This window comes from Schistocerca cancellata, chromosome 8, assembly GCF_023864275.1.
Source record: "Schistocerca cancellata isolate TAMUIC-IGC-003103 chromosome 8, iqSchCanc2.1, whole genome shotgun sequence".
Classification (NCBI taxonomy): Eukaryota; Metazoa; Arthropoda; class Insecta; order Orthoptera; family Acrididae; genus Schistocerca; species Schistocerca cancellata.
Window position 1 is genome coordinate 189,000,870 of NC_064633.1, and position 23,122 is coordinate 189,023,991.

Consider the following 23,122-nt stretch of genomic DNA (forward strand, 5'->3'; position numbering starts at 1 on the left):
AAGAAAAAAAAACTAGGTACGATATATCGAGTCTTCCAGAGTCTATCTAGAGGGCTGAAAATTAATATATATTGTCAATGTTATTTGATAACTCGAGTTAGGGCGTAAATGACTCCCCACAATATAGTAATATACTGAATGAGTTTGTTGTGTTGAAATACCTCAAAAACTACGAATCGGATTAAAAAACGGAAAAATATGTGTTCAGTATTCTTAAAAACGCTATCCTGCGTTACCAGTGTTACACCCCCCTGCCACACATGCAGGAAGGGGAGTGGGAGGTACCTTTCAAGGGTCATCCCAGTTTTATTTTAAAGTCGATTACTCGGTGGAAAATACGTAACGTCTGTACGTACGACGTTTGCCACTCCGTTATAGGTGGCGCTGTAATCGACAAATAATACAATTGATTTTGAAAATGGTGTTACGTCGAGAAAAGTGCATTTGGATGAAAATCATAGTCAGACGTATATGGCAAACGACTCAGTGTTTTTCAGTTTTGAAGTTCTCAATCATTCAATATTTTTTAACTTGGACTCATTGCGTGCGTATCGTTCCTCATTTAATAAATACCTTCCTTCATAGCCTGACAGCGTTATTGGTTATAATGCGGTCTATAGAAGAGTAAAGTGAAATGGTTTACATTTGTGGAGAAAATGGCGGGAACGTCGATAATACTGTAGCCATTTATGCTTAACGTTTTCCAAGCCGGTTTTTGTCTAGTTCTCCAACGAAGAAGCTGTACAGCCACGGAAGAGGAACCGTCGAAGAACTGTTTCTGGAGACAATAATGAAGTTGCTGTATTGGGAGTAATGAATCATTAGCTCTCTGCCACCATATCGTCAATCGTGTCACGTAGTCACGCTACGGGTAGCCGAATTTTGAAACGTATAAAATATCATGAGTTTCATATTTCCCTCCACCAGGAACTTCATGGTAATGATTTCTAGAACAGAGTGGATTTTTGCGAGATTGATCACATCAGCAAATGAAGAGAGACCCTAGTTTCTTTCCTCTAGTATTGCTTTCAGGTAAGTCGATCTTCACAAACCACTCTACGTTTAAATTTCCTTTACTTTACTTTTATGGGCACAAACTTTTTGTCAACAGATTACCGGTTTCGGTCTATAATGACCATCTTCAGATCTGTTTTATAAAAACAATGAGCAGTGCTGCTGACAAGACGACTTGTGGATATGCTGTTACTTACATATATTTGACGGTGCTGGTGCTGATTTTGCATTTAACATTTGACTATGGCTGCAGTACATGAGGACATTGTTTTTATAAAACAGATCTGAAGATCGTCATTTTAGACTGAAACCGGTAATCTTTTGACAAAATGTTTGTGACCATAGACGTAGAGTAAAGGAAATTTATTCTATATTCGGGTCACTGTTCTATTTGCGACAATGTCGCAGCTTGTGACACGATACGTTTAACCGACACAACATGCCTTTTTGGGATGTGGATAACTCGTAACGGCTATGCCAAGTTGAACATCAGCGCCCATGGAATGTGAAAGTTTGGTGTGGAATAATTTTTCCATTTTTTACGTATGTTATCTTAATCCTAGAGCACTGAAGGGGGAAAATGTTACTAAACCATCGTAAATTTTACTACGGCTTATTCAAAGGAAGCCATGACTTACAGCTTATGGTTCAAATGGCTCTGAGCACTATGGGACTTAACTTCTGAGGTCATCAGTCCCCTAAAACTTAGAACTACTTAAACCTAACTAAGGACTTCACACACATCCATGCCCGAGGCAGGATTCGAACCTGCGACCGTAGCGGTCGCGTGGTTTCAGACTGTAGCGCCTAGAACCGCTCGGCCACACCGGCCGGCACAGCTTATACACTAGTTAATTATAATTATAAGATCTCCTTTGGTATGTCACATACAAAATAAGTACAAAATGTGCTGTTTTACATGTCATACTAACAATACCAGGTTGGTGGGATCCGCGAATTGTTACCAACTGCTATCGTAAATTTTAAGTGGATTTAGTAATCTAGTGTACAACGGTGATAAATATCGAACATTCTTGGAGATCGAACTTGCGTTAATGCTGGCAGACCTTCCCTTGCACTAGCTGCAAACAATGAGTGTACAATATGATGGGTGTCCAGCACATTATTCTGTGGCAGCACACCAAGTATTAGAGCGCATGTACAGTTGTCGGTAGGCGGGAAGAGGCGGAGCCGTATCTTGGCCTGCAAGATAGCCAAATGTTAATAGTCTGAGTTTTATGGGGTTACCTGAAGAGTAAAACCTATAATGACTTGCCAACAACGCGGGGGAACACTATTCAGCGTATCAACAATGCATGTCAGCTGATTGCATCAGAAGCACTTCTCAGTTCTGTCGAATTATTCCATATGTGAACAAGTAAGTGTATCGAAGTGAGCGGCGATATTTTTGAGTTCTAACTGTGAAATAATACTTACAAACAAACACCCCGTCGGTGAGAGGACACATCGGAATCATATTTTTTCACAGTTACTGAAAACGTCTGGTTTTACTTTTTTGATCCAATGCATTATTCTCGATATAATATCGTTTTTGAACGCAATTTTGTTTTTCTTCAATTATAGCGCCATCTATCGTACAACGAAAAAAGTGTTACGTACGAAAGCTACGTACTTTTTTACCGTAGAATCCTAATGTACTATGAAAATCTCATGTTCCTATTTTAGATGTCAAAGTAGCTCCGCCCCCCCCCCCCCAACCCCCCCCCCTTCCGCCCCCTCAGTTTTCAAAACATTGAACACGTATTTTTCCGTTTTTTAATCCTGTGGTTAGTTTGTGAGATATTTCGTTGTCTCAAAATAAAAAAAAAATCACTGTGTATATTGTCGATGTTATTTGACAACTCGAGTTGGCGGCTGAATGACATCCTCAATGTCGTTGTTAACTCCATGAAGTGAACAAGCGTTTCCATGATAAATGTCTATTACAAGTGTACCATTCTGACAATTTCGATCAGCTGCAGTGATTCTGTACTCCGTAGCATTTTCATACGTGCAGCCAGATCCAGATCGTTGTCCGATCAGGGAGGTTGTTGGCATTTAGAGGAATGGATTTACGGGAGCGACACGCTTTAGAAAGCGGTGTTGTGCGTGTGGGATTGGAACAGGAGGTCATGTCGCGAGAGCACTCAGGTGATTACACGACGGCTGTGTGGCGGTGGCCGCGGGTCGCTTTAATGCGAATGGGCGAGCGCCGGCCGGAACAAACGCCGCGCGACATTTGTGCGACAGCAGCAGGCGCGACGTAGCGCCGGGCAGCGAGCGGCTGCAATGTCCCCAGAGAGGGGTGCGCTCAAGCGGATTGCGCCGCACTCGTAAGCGGCAAGTGCCACAGCTCAACGTACCGGCAAACTCCTTATTAAAGGCCTCTCACGCCCACTCCACGTACAACATTAGCATATTTCCTGCTCCACATACAACATTTGCATATTTCTTACACTTGAAGAGCGGAAAAGGATACGTTCTGACAAGGGGACCTTATGGTCTTTGAAATTCAGTTCGGGAATAGACTTCGCAGATTAGTAGTATACATCAAGGGGGTCCACCTTTAAAATCTGTAAAGCGCACTATCCAAAAGGTTCCGAGAAAAGGCTATACAATCTCATACGCAGCTCGTACACCGGTCAGTTGAGACACCATGGCAGTACAGCGAGATGGGTACGCCTGTAGCGGAGTGGCTCGTAGCGTGTGCGATCTAGGTTCGAGCTATCCTTCAGATCGCTTTTTTTTTTAAATTATAACAACTTTTAAATAAAGATAATGACGTAAATATTACCAATTAAATCATAAAGAATTCTGCTTTATTTATCAAACGACTGTCATAGCTAGTTATCATAAAATGTGAATTCCAGTTAATATCTTCTTTTCAAAAAGTTGAATCATTTCAAAACCATTTTAGGGGAGGTAAATTAAAGCTTTAATTACCACTGTAACGCTTTTCCTTCCAGAAAATTCAACTTAAATGTCATCACATTAAACAAACTGCAAAACGATTTAGAAAAAAATATCTGAATGTTGCGAAAAGTGGCAGTTGACCCTAAATAACGAAATCTGTGAGCTCATCCACATGAGTGCTAAAAGCAACTCGTAAAACTTCGCTTACACGATAAATCACTCTAATCTAAAAACCGTAAATTCAACTATATACCCACGTATTTCAATTACGAACAACTTAAATCACAGAAAATGTTGTGGGGAAGGCTAACCAAAGACTGCGTTTTATTGACAGCACACTTAGAAAATGTAACAGACCTACTAAGGAGACTGCCTACACTGCGCTTGTCCGTCCTCTTTTAGAATACTGCTGCACGGTGTGGGATCCTTATCAGATGGGACTGAAGGAGTACATTGAAAAAGTTCAAAGAAAGGCAGCACGTTTTGTATTATCGCGAAATATGGGAGAGAGTGTCACAGAAATGATGCAGGATTTGGGTTGGAAATCATTAAACGAAAGGCGTTTTTCGTTGCGACGGAATCTACTCACGAAATTCCAATCACCAACTTTCTCCTCCGAATGGGAAAATATTTTGTTGACACCGAACTACATAGGGAGAAAAGGATCACCACGATAAAATAAGGGAAATCAGAGCTCGTACGGAAAGATGTATGTGTTCATTCTTTCCGCGCGCTACAGGAGATTGGAATAATAAAGAATAGTGATGGTGGTTCAATGAACCCTCTGCCAGGCACTTAAATGTGATTTACGGAGTATCCATGTAGATTTAGATGTAGACATATTGACGTAGTCGTGTTTAATTTCTACGCCTGCCTCATTCAGATGTCAATCATGGCAGCATCATGGTAATGACTTACGGCTCTGCAAACCTTGGATCATTAATGATATATCTGTTCGTTAGCCGACTCTACCGCCGATTCTTGTTAGCGCATTTTATATATTATGAATGAAAATCACACGACAGTGGTGCTATATTCTACAGTCTTCATTATTTAATGAATTAGTTTTGCGCTGTTTAGCCGTCACAGTGATCTCTGTCTAAACGTGTTGTCAGACTAGTGCTTTCTGAGCATGCTGGCTAACGATACTCGTACACGACTTGCTATTACGGCCACGATCTATCTTTGGAACGTAAAAGAAGATACTTTCCGATTTTGTATCCGCAAGAGCCGATTACTTCAGGTGTTCTGTATTTCTGTAAGAGAACAAAATATACTATTCTATCAACTGAATCATATCTTCTACATATATCTTTTCTATACACGTCTCATTTCAGAGATATGAGTGATGGGCATTGTACCTGTGTCATGCAATTCGGTGAAAACACGAGTCCTGAATCTGGTACTCTGCGTCTAGGAAATAGTTACCGTATTCTACACAAGCATTAGGAGCGTTACCACTACAAAACCTGCACGAAAATACGATCCTGGTATACTCAGCATTTGTAAACACTTGCGGCGTGCTTAACACGTTCGCTGCCGTCGGCGCACCAGCGCGCCCGGCCGGTACTGGTACACATGCCGTGGACGCGCCTGCGCTGCGAGAGACACAGCTGTTGCGAGGCTCCACGGGTTAGTCGGTCATAGCCATTCGGTGTGGTTTATTCTGCACACACTCTAAGAACGTATTGTTTTCAATTTTCACGGGTACGGTTCACGTTTCTTCCCTACAGTTTTTCTCTGTTGTGGCACTGAAAATGGGAAACAATCATGACACGGCGGGCCCTTCAGAACCTAAAAACGTAAAATACGGGACACAATAAACGTACAAACACTTAACGGGTGCGAAATTATTACGAATATTAGAAGAAAGCGATTCGGAAACGGAATTGGCCAGTGAGGAGGACTGGTGGGAATCCAGTGAAGAGTCGGACGGAGCTGAGTTTGCTTTAGATGAGACAGTAGAAATGGCTGTGAATCCAAGCGACAGGGAAAGAGCAGGAGTGATAACAAGTGGTAACGTAGCTGATTGTGTTGGATTGGAAAGAGAGTCAGTTGGAATGGTACATTACCCGTTTATAAAAAATGGACTGCTAACTCAACTAACGGGAAACACTCTTTTAGATTATTTTCGTCTTTTGCTGACGGACGAATTTCTATTGTAAAATGTAAAAGCAAGAAATTGAAACGTAATTGAGTTATTCCTTTATGTGGGAACCAAAGAACAATCACGAATAAATGCTTGGAAAGATGTGACGGTTGGCGAATTGTTAGTATTCCTGGGAGTTTTCCTGCACATGACAAATGTAAAGATGAGGAAGTTGCAGGACTATTGGAAAAAAGGACCCTTTATTTCACGTGAGAGGAATTTCCGATAGTATTTCACGAAATCATTTTCTTCTAATACCACGTCCATTGCATTTTTCTGAAAATCCGAAACAGGGCGAACCAAAACCATCCGAAAGGTTGTATAAAATACGTCCAGTCATCGACTTTTTCAATGAAAGTATGTGCCAAATGTACTACCCTGGACTGGAACTGTCACTGGACGAATCAATGATCCTTTGTAGTGGAAGATTACTTTGCCGCCAATACATCAAAAATAAAAAGCACAAATGTGGTATAAAGCTATATATTTTGACAACTCCCACTGGAATGATCCTAGAATTTGCCGTATAGACCGGGATGCTGGACGATTTAGGAGGAAGAGACCACGCGCAAAAAATTGTTCTTCATTTACTGGCTGAAAAGTTGAATGCTGGTCACCACGTGTACATGGTCAATTACTATAATAGCCTCGAATTGGGTAAGTTGCTCCTGGATAAGAAGAGGCACTGCACGGGAACTCTGAGGGCGAATGGGAAGGATACACGCAAAGAAATACAGAAGGCAAAATTACGAAAAGGTGAAGCCCTTGCCAGCCGAAGACAAAGAACAGATTGTCCAACTAAAGCAGGGTGTTGTTCACCACCTCTAAAAGCAGATAGCACTTTCACTGTTCTTTCGTTTTTCGACAGCTATCTGTAGGTACTATTCTTGAACTTTGTATTTATTTTATTTGTTTGTGTGTAATCGGTAAAGTTCTTGATTGTATCTTTTCTGAGATTTGACATGTTGTTGTTGTTGTTGTGGTCTTCAGTCCTGAGACTGGTTTGATGCAGCTCTCCATGCTACTCTATCCTGTGCAAGCTTCTTCATCTCCCAGTATCTACTGCAACCTACATCCTTCTGAACCTGCTTAGTGTATTCATCTCTTGGTCTCCCTCTACGATTTTTATCCTCCACACTGCCCTCCAATGCTAAATTTGTGATCCCTTGATGCCTCAAAACATGTCCTACCAACCGATCCCTTCTTCTAGTCAAGTTGTGCCACAAACTTCTCTTCTCCCCAATCCTATTCAATACCTCCTCATTAGTTACGTGATCTACCCACCCTATCTTCAGCATTCTTCTGTAGCATATTTGACATATATTGTATTTAAGAAGTTTCTTCAAGATCTTGTGTTTGTTTTTGAATGCTGTTTCTACTATATTTTTTGTTCAATAATTATGTCGTTTGTCAGCAGGAATATAAAATAAAAATGTAGTACTCTAAACTGCCACAATTTTCAGTAAAAATAAACGAGACGCACTAATGCGTCCATGGCCACCCGCTACAGAAGTGCCTGATATGCCACTGACGCCTTAGTGCGTCCCAAAAAATTTTGGTTCACGAGAGTAAATTTTATCTTTCACTTACAAAATAAATACATTTTATATGATTTTAGCAATACAGTTTGAGATTATATTAAAAAATAGTTGGTTACGTAGCTACGCAAGGCCAATTACAGTGGCAGCGAAAGAGTTAAACGATGCACTAGAATTGGCCAACAACTCACAATACAATAACAGCTGAAATATTCAGTTACTTAAAGTGAACCACAGCTTCACACCTTGAGCTTAAAAAAATAAAGAACAGTCGATAAATAAACCCGTAGGGGCTGGAACAGCAAAATGCAGAACGAAAACTTACCTCTGTAACGACCAGTATCTATGTAGCAAATAAAATTTCACACACGTTGTATGGTATGTTCTGTTCGAAATAGTCGATACCGCCACCTACAATATTTAATATTCGTCCTGAAACAGCCGGTATACAGTGTGGCCCAGGAGGAAAAGTCAGTATCCAGGGATATGACAGAAACGATCATTCGAAGCAAAAAAGTCTAGTAAACATGCGCTCCAAAATGCATACTTCAAGAGCTACGGGCACTTATTCAGTTGAAGATATGTCTCCCACGGTATCGGAAATGAACAAGTGCTCAGAGCTTTTAACGTATGCATGTCAGAGCCCGTGTTGACTAGAATTTCTTGCTTCGAATTATCGTTCCTGTCATGTCCGTGAATATTGACCACTCTTCCTGGAATACCTTATGTATGTCTACGCACAGTGTTGGTGAAAATGTGGCATTGTGAAACCTACCGATAGTTGATAATCAACATGTATATTAGATGTTTTCATTGCAAGGTATATGTATCAAAGGCTGGAACATTTCTTTAATTTTTAATTTTTGGCTTGAAGATGTCTGCTCGTAACTTTGACTATTGCCTGATCACAATGTAACTTTACGGTTGTTAAAATTTCTCTCTGATGCAGACATCTTTAGAGCTATCGACACCTAGGTCAATGTATCAAAAAATACTTGCAACCGATTGCCTGTGTTATTTCTCCGTTGGAAAAAGATGAAGATGTCTTTTATCTTGGTGTTGCTGTCACAGTACTCTTGAAGTAATTATCAGTACACTTTATTAGTAATTTATTTGTTTGCTTTTTTGCATTGTACATAAAGAAAAATGCTTAAGTCATCTCTTAATAATTTACGAGATATTGTAGCTGTAAGTATGCTGTTTAGGTTTTTATGTTGGTAACGCCACGTAGCGATCTGTATGAAAATCACTGACTGTGCTGTGTGCAGTCTGTGGCTGGTTTGCATTATTGGAATATTCTAGTGTTGGGCAGTTGGATGTGAACAGCGCGTATCGCTGCACAGTTGGATGTGAGCCGCCAGCAGTGGTGGATGTGGGAAGAGAGATGGCTGAATTTTGAGATAGGACGATCTGGACGTGCGTCCATCAGAAAGAGTAAATTTGTAATATTGGATATCATGAACTGATATATATATGATGACCTTTGAACACTATTAAGGTAAATACATTGTTTGTTCTCTATCAAAATCTTTCATTTGCTAACTATGCCTATCAGTTAGCAGTTAACTAGTTAGTGCCTTCAGTAGTTAGAATCTTTTATTTAGCTGGCAGTATTGGCGCTCGCTGTAGTTCGAGTAACGGAGATTTTTGTGAGGTAAGTGATTCATGAAAGGTATAGGTTATTGTTAGTCAGGGCCATTCTTTTGTAGGGATTATTGAAAGTCAGATTGCGTTGCGCTAAAAATATTGTGTGTCAATTTAGTGTTGATCAGAATAAGTAAAGAGAGAAATGTCTGAGTACGTTCGGTTCTGCTCAGCTGATTGAAAATCAAATAATGTAAGAGGTTTATCAGCACAGCAATTCATTAACTTTTCTAAGGGGACGTTTCATAGCCTAAGAAGTTAATACCAGATTAATAATTTACATAATGTTCCAACAGCTCTTCTAGAAAACATAGGTTAGAAACAGTAGGTAACAAGCCGCATCCAGAGGTAGGTTGGGGGTTGGTTGGGTTGTTTGGGGGAAGAGACCAAACAGCGAGGTCATCGGTCTCATCGGCTTAGGGAAGGATGGGGAAGGAAGTCGGCCGTGCCCTTTCAAAGGAACCATCCCGGCATTTGCCTGGAGCGATTTAGGGAAATCACGGAAAACCTAAATCCGCAAAATAAGAAAGGAAGGAGGAAGGAATAAAGAGGGGAAGAAAGATCAGGCTATAACGCCCCGTCGACAAAGAGCTTATTAGAATCGGAGGGCAAGCTCGAATTTTTTGAAGGATGGGGAGAGAGAGGGTGGTGGCCTTTCGAAGGATCCGGTATTTTATCGTCAATTGTTGTTAACTTTCACTAACAGTACCTTTCTTTTAATGGATACTGCTGCTTGAGAAACGTCTAGAGCCTCAAACTATCTTTTAGCACAGTCTTAGCTGTACCACCATGTGTACACTGAGAGAACGGGTACTTGTTTTGTGGAGCGATTCGGAAAAAATCATGGAAAACTTAAATCTGGATCGCCGGACGCGCGTTTGTATCGTCGTCCTGTCGAATGTTACTCACTAAGGTTTGTTTCTGCCATCGACATTTGTAACATGTTCCGTTTCTATACTCATAAAGTGATCAGAATATTATATTTGCGTAGGCTTCCGCAGCCAGAGTCAGTCGACATAAAAGTTTTGTGGGTTTGGTACCGCGTCATAATGTAAAAACTGCTGCTGCTATAGAAAAGCCAACGTTTTGGCCACGATTGAAGCGGCATTCTTCTAGGTCTTCTTTACATTATGACGCGGTACCAAACCCAGAAAACTTTTATGTCGACTGATCAGAATACTATACAGAAGAAAGGTTTGTCTTGTTCCGATATTACGTTTACTGACGAAATACTCATCGATATCAGGATAAGGCATCCGATGACAATGAGTCAATAGGCAGTGTTTCAAGATCTCACTATTATAGACCTCAGTTGCCAATATTAGCTGCTTTATTACCAATAGAAATAAAATTATAATGAGTTTCTCGTACTTCCTACATTGCAGCAACATGAATGTGATCGATTCCGTCGTGGGTGTCACGTAATTTACATAAAGGGAATATTTATAACGGAATCTGTTGATAATCATGTTTTTATTTGAAACTTCCTGGCAGATTAAAACTGTGTGCCCGACCGAGACTCGAACTCGGGACCTTTGCCTTTCGCGGGCAAGCGCTCTACCATCTGAGCTACCGAAGCACGACTCACGCCCGGTACTCACAGCTTTACTTCTGCCAGTACCTCGTCTCCTATTTGCTTGAATCAAGACTGATGTGGTGACAACAATGAGCTTGTCTTGCCTATTCACAGTTAGCCGATTAATTGTTGATACTGGAAGAGTTTGCATCAACGCTTTTTCTTTTCTGTTTCAGCATTCTTTCGGGCAACATTCTGAACACTATAGAGCCCAGAGTCTTCTCAACTAACAAGGCCCTGAAGAGATTGTAAGTATATTAAATAGTGAATGACTAGCTTTTTTCTGAAGATTGTTTATGGTATTATGGTAATGCAGTGGGTGGTATTATGGTAAACAAATGGAATTCACGCATTTGTAACTATAGCTAGAGTTGTTCGTTGTTCCTTTCTTTCAGATTAATATTGTTTCATGGATCATCGGAAAATGATACATTAACCTTACGTATTTTCCATAATGCCTACTACCAAGGGGCGGGGGGGAGGGGGTTAACGAGTGGGGCGTACTTTATGCTCACTGCAAAGAAATAAAATAAAAAATTCTTTAATTGTTGTTAACTTTCATTAACAGTAACTTTTTCTAATGGGCACTGCTATTTAAGAAACGTCCAGTACCTCAAGATATCCTTTCGTGCAATCTTAGTTGTACCATAGTGTGTACACAGTGAGGAGGGGTACTTAATAACCACGACAAAAAATTTAAAAAAATACAGATTTTGTTGTTTATCGTTAAGTTTTATTCGCAACATATTTTTTAAAGAAGAAGAATTTTCAGAAGGCGGGATGTTAGTTGTTACCAAGAGGTAATACACTTCCACAAGCTGCGACATGGTCACGAATAAAACAGTGACCCGAATATAGAATAAATTTCGTTTACTTTACGTCTATGGTCACAAATTTTTGTCATCAGACTACCTGTTTCGGTCTATGATGACCATCTTCAGATCTGCAGCTGACAAGATGACTCTTGCATATGCTGGTATTTGCATATATTTGACGATGCTGGTGCTAATTTTGTGTTTAACATTTGACAATGCCACTATGACTGCACTACATTAGGACATGATTTTATAAAACAGATCTGAAGATGGTCATTATAGACCGAAACCGGTAGTCTGATGACAAAAATTTGTGACCATAAAGTAGAGAAGTTTATTAGATAACACACTGATGGAAAAAAATCACAAAACCAAATAATAATTAATCTAGAATAATTAAATTTCAGGAATACGTTTGTCTAGGCAACACAAATATGTGATCTACATTGCAAAATTACAGACTAATGTCAGCACGAGGTAAGCCTGACGTGCAACTGTAAAATGCAGCTACATTAATAACCTGTACAACCGCCAAAATGTTGAATGCACGCACGCAAAACATGCATGCATTGTGTTGTATAGGTGCCGGATGTCAGTTTGCGGGGTGGAGTTTAGTGCCTGTTACTCTTTGTCTGTCAGTACGTACAGGGACGGTTAATGATGTTTGTGGATGACGATGGATTTGTCGTCCGATGATGTCTCATGTACGCTCGACTGGAGACAGATCTAGTGATAGAGCATGCCAAGGCGACATGTTGTCTGTCGAGCATGTTGGGTTACAACAGCGGTATGTTGGCGAGCGTTATCCTGTTGGAAAACAACCCTTGGAATACTGTTCATAAATGGCATCACAACAGGTCGAATCATCAAACAGACATACACATTTGCAGAGGAAGTGCGTGGGGTAACCACGAGAGAGCTTCTGCTGCCATGTTCATGCTGTCATTCGAAATCGCACCCCAGACCATAACAGAGGTGTAGATCCATTGGTTATAGCATGCACACATGCCTACTACCAAGATTAGAGGGGGGGGGGTAGTTTTTGTTTCAGAAATGGTAAAAAAAAATTGTACCTCTAAATGTAGTTGCATGTGTAGAACTAAAAATTTCAGTAATATTAATATTAGCACTATTTATATACAGGGTGTTACAAAAAGGTACGGCCAAACTTTCAGGAAACATTCCTCACATGCAAATAAAGAGAAGATGTTATGTGGACATGTGTCCGGAAACGCTTAATTTCCACGTTAGAGCTCTTTTTAGTTTCGTCAGTATGTTCTTCCACCTACGCTCAATGGAGCACGTTATCATGATTTCATACGGGATACTCTACCTGTGCTGCTAGAACATGTGCCTTTACAAGTACGACACAACATGTGATTCATGCACGATGGAGCTCCTGCACATTTCAGTTGAAGTGTTCGTACCCTTCTCAACAACAGATTCGGCGACCGATGGATTGGTAGAGGCGGACCAATTCCATGGCCTCCACGCTCTCCTGACCTCAACCCTCTTGACTTTCATTTATGGGGGAATTTGAAAGCTCATGTCTACGCAACCCCGGTGCCAAATGTAGAGACTCTTCGTGCTTGTATTGTGGACGGATGTGATACAGTACGCCATTCTCCAGGGCTACATCAGCGCATCAGGGATTCCATGCGACGGAGGGTGGATGCATGTATCCTCGCTAACGGAGGACATTTTGAACATTTCCTGTAACAAAGTGTTTGAAGTCACGCTGGTACGTTCTGTTGCTGTGTGTTTCCATTCCATGGTTAATGTGATTTGAAGAGACGTAATAAAATGAGCTCTAAAATAGAAAGTAAGCGTTTCCGGATACATGTCCACAGAACATATTTTCTTTCTTTGTGTGTGAGGAATGTTTCCTGAAAGTTTGGCCGTACCTTTCTGTAGCATCCTGTATGTATATATATATATATATATATATATATATATATATATATATATATATGTGTGTGTGTGTGTGTGTGTGTGTGTGTGTGTGTGTGTGTGTGTGTCTTCTCATCTGACTTGTTCCACATCATATCGATAAAGTAATCGGGAAAATGATCTACGGAACATGACGTAACTAATACTTAACTAAACTAAAACACAGCTTGGTTGCAAGCCCTCAGCTGGCTCCCTTCTAGCCAACACACGGCAATCGCTGGCACCGAGGCAGAACCAGTTTCAGCAGAAATCACAACATACCTCCACTCCGCCAACCACTGAGCTCTCGTTTGACACCACTGAAGTCGTAAGTGACGATGGTTTGGGGTCAGTGGAGTGCGCGCTGCAGGGCATCTGATGCAGAGCAATCCTTGACGTAACCGCTTCATAACTGTTCGTTGCGTCACTGTGGTGCCAACCGCTGCTCCGACTCCTGCTGCAGGTGAAGTACGGTGCCCCAGAGGCATACGCCGAACACGATGTTCTTCCCTCTCGGTAGCGCCAGCTCCACGTGGCTGCCGGGAGACTAGTCTTCTCGCAATCATACATTCTGGTGACCACCATCATGTACAGTGGCTACGTTCCTGCCAAATTTTTATGCAGTATCACAGAAGGAACATCCAGCTTCTCGTGGACGTATTACACGACCCCATTCAAGGTCAGTTAGTTGTTAATAATGGCGACTGCGTTGCCTTAAAGGCATTCTTGACAAAAATCAACTCACCACGTCCAATCTCAAAATTAACTACTTCTCATGACCGTTACAGAGTGTATTTAAAGAAAACCTGATTTGCATCCTCATAGTGGAGCTACTAGCGCCACTCCTATGCGGCTAGCTCGAAATCTGGATAGACATCAACCTTCAGATGTGAAAACACGCCTACCAGTCCATTTATGTCGGACAAGATCGTCTTCTTGTTGCGTTATTTTCCCGTCAGCATATATAGATGTGTGAGAGGAGTCCTAAACTTGAATATATGAACACGACGTTTTTCTTTTTTTCGAAAAGCCACGTTTACAACTAATTGTAATACTTGCATTTTTAAGTTAAGTTTAACTGAAAAATTCAAAATAAATACGAACTCTGGCATAGCAAATAATTCAAAACAATAATGTTTTTTTTCAGAGTTTTAAAATGTAATATACATAATGACTAGATTACAGTATTTTCAAACGGTGGTGTAAGGACCCCTGATTTCCCCCTCCACGGCCTCGCTGCCCGCCACTCATTGCTGTTATGGTGTTGTGAAGGTTAAGAGCGGAGGAGCGGAAGGTAGTAGTACTACTGTTATATCTCCCATCTCATTGCTCCAACATGGCCATCATCAGTCAAAATATTCACAGACAGCTCTACAACAAGAGAGGGCACTTTGCTTACTTTTTTGATGATCCACTATCTTGGGCTATGTTTCAGCTTCCAACGAAAACCAACATTTTCACTGTTGAAGTTCTTGCAATTAATGAAGTCCTTAGATACAAGGCGAGTGTTGAATTATCTTGTTAGTAACACGGATGAAATGTAACATTATGCCAGATTTGAACAGTATACTTTGAATTATTTTACAATTTATGCTAAACAATCACCAAATGTGGGCAGTGTACTGTAAAACACTATTAATATATGCAGCTGACGTCAGAAAATTTCTTTATCCACCACTGACAACTAAGACGTCTTTAAAACTAAGTGCAAGACGGACATCGTGAGATTACCAGCGTTCCTGGGTATGTATCAAGAGGGCGTGCTATATTGAGCGGTGACCTTTTTTGGGTGGTGTCGGCTGATTTATTCCTCATCCTTGCAGCTCCGCCACAGGCTAGTAACTAACTCTGCACTTACTACACACCATATAAGCTGCTATGGTCGGGGTTAAGCAGTTACGAAGAATGTGTAGTCTATGAGCCTTGAGACTTGTCATCGAACTCTCGGAAAAAGGAAAGAGCACATAAATGCCAAAGATGTTGCTCAATGAGCTTGACAGCTGATGCAGCCAAACTGCGGACCAAAATGTATACAGAAAAATTAAAAGACGATCAGCTTAGCTTTAGAAAAATTTAAAATACCAGAGAGCCAATTCTGACGATAGAGGTCATCGTGGAAGCAAGACTTACGAACCATGAACCACAATCATGCAAGTGATTCCCTTAAAGCTGGAAAATGTGAAATGGTCGAGCTTGATTGAAATGACCAGGAGAATAAGTAAATAATGTAGGAAAAGAGGGGTAATTACACTATGAACAAGGATCAAGAGGGAGCGGTTCAAAAATGGTTCAAATGGCTCTAAGCACTATGGGACTTAACAGAAGGTCATCAGTCCCCTAAACTTAGAACTACTTAAACCTAACTAACCTAAGGACATCACACACATCCATGCCCTTGGCAAGATTCGGACCTTCGACCGTAGCAGCAGCGCGGTAAAACTGAAAGAAACCGCTACTGTTCAATCCTTATATCGCAGAATGAATGATGGAATTAAAATATATTTTCAGAAGAACGATTAAAATTCTTGGTGAAGGAATGTCAATAACAAGATACCCTGATGACGTCGACTGTCGTTTGTATTAATTTATTCATTATTTATTCGATTCGGAAACAATAAAATTATATGGTAACTACCATTAAAACGAATGAAAGCTACACTATAATTCATCAAAATCGTTCAACTCTAAATGGGCTCTGAGCGAACAGGAGATCTTCAGTGCAAGATACAGGGGATAGTTGACAACGAGTAGTTGTTCCATGGCCTGTGCTCCTCTGAAGTCACGGTTGATGATGTCCACGGGGAAGTGCCATTTCTGAAGGTTAATCTTGAATCTTCCAATTCTAGAACGAAAACGTTTGATTAACCTCCACACGATCCAATTCTGCTCATGTCGAGATGACAGCATTTCTAATGGAGAAGCCAGGTAGAATCATTCGGAACTCGAGAAACACAGTATTATTTCGAAGCTGCTGCTTGCAAAACTGCTCTTGAAGAAGCTTCTTCTGAACGTCAACCTTCTGGCTGCTCGTATAATGATGATTATGATGATGATATTTGGTTTCTCGGGCACACAACTGCGCGGTCTTCAGCGCCCGTAGGTAATCACAATTTTTACACAGTCCAATTTTGTGACAGTCCAATAGAGCTACTGTCACGAATGATGATGATGAAATGAACACTCTGTCCGCGGGCACAGGAATTCCGTAACTCGGCTGGGAATCGAACCCGGGACCCCGTGATCCAGAGGCAGCAACGCTGGCCACTAGATCACGAACTGCGGACTGCCTGCTCGTATGTGCCCATGTAATGGGTGGTTTTCTCATGAATCTGATTTGTTCTCTCCCTGTTGGAAGCTACTTCACGACGAATAGGCGGTGGTGCTACATCTGCTAGCTTGTGGAGATTTACAAAGTTTCCTGTAATAAGACTACATGTTTAATTTATCGCTTCGTCGACAATGTTCGCTTGGATAGATTTCTTGCCAGACTGGGCACAAACACTCCGCAGCACTATAATATGTTGCTAGTGCCATCGTTTTTAGGGTCTGTGATCGAGAGCTCCAAGTGCTACCAGTGATGTTGCTAAGCATATTATTTGTGGCTTCCACATTCATTCTGTACAGAATCAAACGAGATTAGCGATAAATTTTAAATCAAAACTGTGGTCCCCGTAGCAAGCGAAGGAAGGAATTTTGCTACCTTCTATGCTAAATAAGCCATGAAGGAGCAAGTAAAGAGTATATAAAAAGGAGACTTGCACAACCAAAGTGGGCGTTCATCGCTAAAAGAAGTCCTCCACTGTCAAATATTGGATCTGATTTGAAGAAGATATTTCTGAGAGTATTCGTCTAGCGCACAGCACTGTACTGAAGAAAATCATAAAGTGATAAAAAGAGGAAGTAAAAAATAAAGAAGAGAGATACGTGGTCATACAGAAGGATGTTAAAAATTAAAATAGACTGATGAAACAGGAAATTCTGTTTCACACAGAATTGTCTATCAAATGAACGTGGGGGAGGTGTTGACAGAAGGAAGGGTAAGGATGATGTGGGAATCAATTAAGACATTTGCGAATATTTACTGTATAAGATAGAGCCGCAAAGGGCAAAATTAGAAGCAGAAGTTTGAATACAAGGTGACAATTATTGAACTACATGAAAAGAAAGGTAAACTAGTTACAAACTACGGCGTGCACACACTTTATTCAACATGTAAACGTCACTGCAGATATTCGGGTTTTGGTTACGACTTATTCGATATGCGTGCCATCATTGTCGGTGATGTGACGCAGACGAATAGCGGAACTTTGTATGACCCGCTGAAGTTTCGGAGCATCGATGGTGTCGATGACCTCCTGAATGGCTGTTTGGGGTTATTGCTGTACACCTTGTCTTCTTTAATATATCCCCACAGAAAGAAGTCACATGTGTTCAGATCTGAAGAATATGGCGGCGAATCGAGGCCCCTGGATACGCCCCTGGATACGCCAGCCAGAATGAGGTCCCCAAAGTGCTCCTCCAGGACAGCAAACATTCTCCTGCTTCGATGGGGTCGGGCTCCTTCTTGCATGAACCAAATCTTGCCGAAATAAAGGTCAGTTTGGATAATGGGGATGAGATCACCTTCCAAAACCTTCACGCACAGTTGGGCAGTCACCGTGCCATTGCCATCGAGGAATATCGCACCGACTACTCCGTGACTGGACGTTGCACACCACACAGTCACCCAGTGAGGGTGAAATCCAGAGTCTCACTACCCCCAAATGCGCCAATTTTGCTTACTGACCAACCCATCCAAATGAAAGTGGGCTCCGTCACTAAACCAAACCATACAGCGCATACTAATTCCCATCATGCCCCGCGACCACCGTGCAGTTTGAACGTCCTAACGCAAAGCGTTCAGAAGTTATGACGATTTTATTTCATATATTCAGTAATGTCCATCCTGTATATACAAAAGTAATAGAGGACATTTGGTGTAGGTGCTAATTTTAGATGAAAAGATTTACAGAGAAAAGGAAATCATGGCGGGATGCATAAACTCAGTCAGGATACTATTGATTAAGAAAGTAGAACGAGCGTGTGAGTGGATGATTCCTCTACCTGTTGCCGGGAACCTTGCTGCAAGCATCAAGTGACGAGAGCGCTTTCGGTGGGAGCAAAGGATTTAGTTTGACTCCTGGTCGAGCGCACAGTCTTCAAGTGCCAGGGGACATAAATTAATGTGAGCACTATGCTGCCTCTCAAAGTCTGTTTACTTGACGATTTAGTTAGTAACGAAGTATGTGTAGCTGTACACAGGGTGGTCCATTCATCGTGACTTGGCCAAATATCTCACGAAATAAGCGTCAAACGAAAAAACTACAAAGAACGAAACTTGTCTAGCTTGAAGGTGAAAGCAGGTGGCGCTATGGTTGGCCAGCTAGATGGCGCTTCCATGGGTCAAACGGATATCAACTGCGTTTTTTTAAAATAGGAACCCCGATTTTTTATTACATATTCGTGTAGTACGTAAAGAAATATGAATATTTTAGTTGGAGCACGTTTTTGCTTTGTGACAGATGGCACTGTAATAGTCACAAACACATGGCTCACAATTTTAGACGAACTGTTGGTAACATGGAGGTTTTTAAAATTAAAATACAGAACGTAGGTACACTCGTGATCAAAAGTATCCGAACGACCTGAACTGCATTTCGCCTGATTCGCATGCAACCGGCATAACGCGGCTCTCTAGCAGGTCCTCTAATCGCTCCTTGGTACAGTCGTTTGACTATTGAAAATGGTTCCAACATGTCACCACTAGAAAACACTGCACTGTATCGCAGTAGCTCAAGATGTAAAGTAATGCCACGATGCTACATATATCAGGGAACACCTTATCACAGATAAGACTGTCCTTAAGGCATGTAAGCTGACATTTATTACAATAAATGACATACCTGAAATGCTACCACTCTCATTATTACGTCAGATAGGTAATACACGTAGTATGTTCGTCGTATTCATGATTTCCTCTTCAAAGTAACATACAGTACTTATTATTTAACACAATATGATATTACAAATTTAAGTTATCCACGAGCAGGTAGTTGAGAATATGTATGAACTTCAAATGACACGACGAACCGTCTCGTTCTGCATATGGATTCAAACTCAGGTCAGGCAGACTAAACAAAGATTTCGTGACTGACGCAAACTAACAGTCATTCCTGATTAGGCATACAGACAGTGATATACCTCGATTTTAGGCAGTATCAGTTAGCAAATATCACCTTTAAATCACATAACGCAAACATTTTTAACGGACGCGAATTCCTACCCAGCATCTATTGTCCCTGTTAACGAACTACGAAAGATGTTAAATATTGCTTCTTCACAAGTAACTTACTTGAAAGGCCGTGAGGCAAAGCTTTGTGTTGGACGGATTCGAACCCAGAATCTAATCGGATTGATATCGAAGCACAACCAACTGTGACATATCGGATTTTCTCGGCAGTAGCTAGATCTTTTAACTGAAATGACGAGACGAAACATTAATTTTTTCCTTCCCAGGACTCCAACCCGGCACCTATCGCTGTTATATTCTAGAGAAAACGAACGTTAAATATGGGTTTGTTGCACCAGCAGCGACATGTGAGCATGTTTGAACTAGAAATAATATGATGATGAGTTCAGTGCTCACTGGGAATAGAGCCCCACACATATCGTTGTTGACTACGCGGTGGTCTAGCGGTTCTAGGCGCTCGGTCCGAAACCGCGCGACTGCTACGGTCGCAGGTTCGAATCCTGCCTCGGGCATGGATGTGTGTGGTGTCCTTAGGTTAGGTAGGTTTAAGTAGTTCTAGGTTCTAGGGGACTGATGACCACATATGTTAAGTCCCATAGTGCTCAGAGACATTTGAACCATTTTTTGACTACACACAAACACACGCCAACTATCGAATTTTTCTCCAGCAGCAGCTCGGAATAACATCTGCTAAATTTTTTTAAAACACAATTCTGCTGTCTGCTGAAGTTATTAATCTAATGGAACTTTGAACATAATTCCCTTCACTTCTCAACCCAAAATAGTCGCATGTGGAAAAAGGGCTAACTTCTGTGACATTTTGTTCTTTTTATGTTTAATAGACAGCCACGCAGCGGATGCATCGTGAAGCTTTTTTATTATGTATGGGGAGAGCGCATCGTGCCCAAATACGTCAGAAAAGTATTTTCTACATTAGCTGTCGTGTGATAGTGGCATTTTATTCTTCTTCAAACATTGTTTGACAGCTTTAACTCAGAACAAGTTTTCTACATTCATGTAATCAATAAACAGCATGTGCATTGTCAGACTATTATAGATAACATCAGAGAATTCGCATATATCGTTGATGATTAATTTCGCTCTCATGTTTACTATTGTTTCAACAACACTACTGCTGGTACTGTAACTGAGATTTGGCAACAAGGCAACGTATGTTTGGCAACTCTGTGATCGACGAGTTACTTTCTTGTGTGCACGGAATTAAGCCTCAAAGTTCACTTGATTTTACCTGTCATTTCCATTGAGTAATCTCAGTTATTATCGCTTGAGGTGTAACAAGAGATTGTAAACTTACGGTTTTCAGCCCAGGAAAGTCGTTGCAGGTGGAAATCGCCACTAATCTCGTCCTTTAAATAGCGGTTTATGAGTTCTAGACACTATTGGCCTCGTAAGAGGAAGCCAAGACACATACCTCTTCGCCAGCTCTGTGGTAACGTGCTGACCTGTCAAAAAGCGTCTGTTATGGTTCGCAGTTCCAATCTCACTGACTCGAATGTTTTTACCCCTTCTGTGAAAGAGCTACAAGCAGTCAGATCAAACATCAACAACGAAATCGCAAGAAAATACTTTCAGCTCATAGTACAATGGTGAAAAACTTACAATGCTGCACAACAAGTAACGCCTCTTTCTGCTGCTGACAAGCAAATTTTGAGTTTCTAGAAATACATAACTACATTTATGAAATGCCACATTTGCATACCTCTTGAGTATGACACAGCATACCAATTAAATACAGACCCAATCAAAATCTAAGTGAGTAGTATTTTACTAATTCGTGTCGATAGAGGCATGCTTGTGTACAGATACCCAGTTTTATTAAAACAGACTTTCGTCGTGAAGTTATCGTGGGTACTTTTATTTCATTTCTTATAAGACAGTGCACAATTTTCGTAAGGTTTCCTTTAGTGTTGTTGAAACAATAGTAAACATGAGAGCGAAATTAATCATCAGCGATATATGCGAATTCTCTGATGTTATCTATAATAGTCTGACAATGCACATGCTGTTTATTGATTACATGAATGTAGAAAACTTGTTCTGAGTTAAAGCTGTCAAACAATGTTTGAAGAAGAATAAAATGCCACTATCACACGACGGCTAATGTAGAAAAAACTTTTCTGACGTATTTGGGCACGATGCGCTCTCCCCATACATAATAAAAAAGCTTCGCGATGCATCTGCTGCGTGGCTGTCTATTAAACATGAAAAAAACAAAATGTCACAGAAGTTAGCCCTTTTTCCACATGCGACTATTTTGGGTTGAGAAGTGAAGGGAATTATGTTCAAAGTTCCATTAGATTAATAACTTCAGCAGACAGCAGAATTGTGTGTAAAAAAAAAAATTAGCAGTAAATGTATCCGAACTCGCGACATTTTATCTATGGCGCACGACACTTCCCACTACGCTACTAGTTGCCACATAGCTATATCAGATCCAGAGCTGAACAATAATTCCTCCAGAACTTCTGCGTACCGCAGCGCTGCGAGATAATGCATATGGCCGGGTCTAGACTTCTGAGAGAAACGGTTACAGCTTTTCTTTTGCGCTGCACGACGTTTTTCACAAACAGATAGCGCCATACAATAGCTCAAGTGGAAAGGAACACTTCATATTTAAATTTCTGCATCCTACGCTGTTGGCAGTTCTGTGTAGGTGGCAGTTACGTGATTTTATTTCTGTGATTACAAAATAGAGTCGAATGTATGCACTGGGTAGCCGAGGCAGCTAGTTCTTGGTGATTCGGTCAACCAAGTAAATGAATTTACTGAACATGATGCAATTTACTATAGGGGGCCTGGATGTCAGAATTCTCATCCAGTGTGGCGCAACGGCGTTACGATAGAAAAATGAATCACAGAAAAGAGGATTTGGTGGTCTGTTGGACTGATGATAGTTTCTTATACCTATGGTCTGGGTTCGATTCCCGCTTCTGTCAGTGATTTTAGATAGGGAGAGAAAGATTCCATTCTCTTCTAGCTACACTAAGTGAAGAAGATATAATGGCAGTGTGGTCTGAAATTCACATTAAAAATGATATTCCTTCTCTGCCAAGTAGATGTCAGGTTGAACCACAATAAAGTCTGGAGTGGCGACATGTAGAAACTCTATCACCAGTAACCTTTCTTATACTAGTTATTTATTTCTAGTGACGAAACAAACGCTATGTAGGGCACTTATTCCATCTTTTATCTGAGCTTCTGTATGTCGATAAAATTGGTTCTGAACTGAGAATG

At 40.9% G+C, this 23,122-nt stretch overlaps 1 protein-coding gene across 1 annotated transcript in view; it reads left to right on the plus strand.

Annotated features, from left to right (window-relative positions):
• The window catches only part of LOC126095459 (lutropin-choriogonadotropic hormone receptor-like), a 669,001-nt gene that overhangs the window by 398,225 nt on the left and 247,654 nt on the right, over window positions 1-23,122 (plus strand). The window contains exon 3 of the mRNA XM_049910251.1: window positions 11,011-11,082. Coding sequence (XP_049766208.1) covers window positions 11,011-11,082 — 72 coding nt within the window. The remainder of the gene's footprint in view (window positions 1-11,010; window positions 11,083-23,122) is intronic.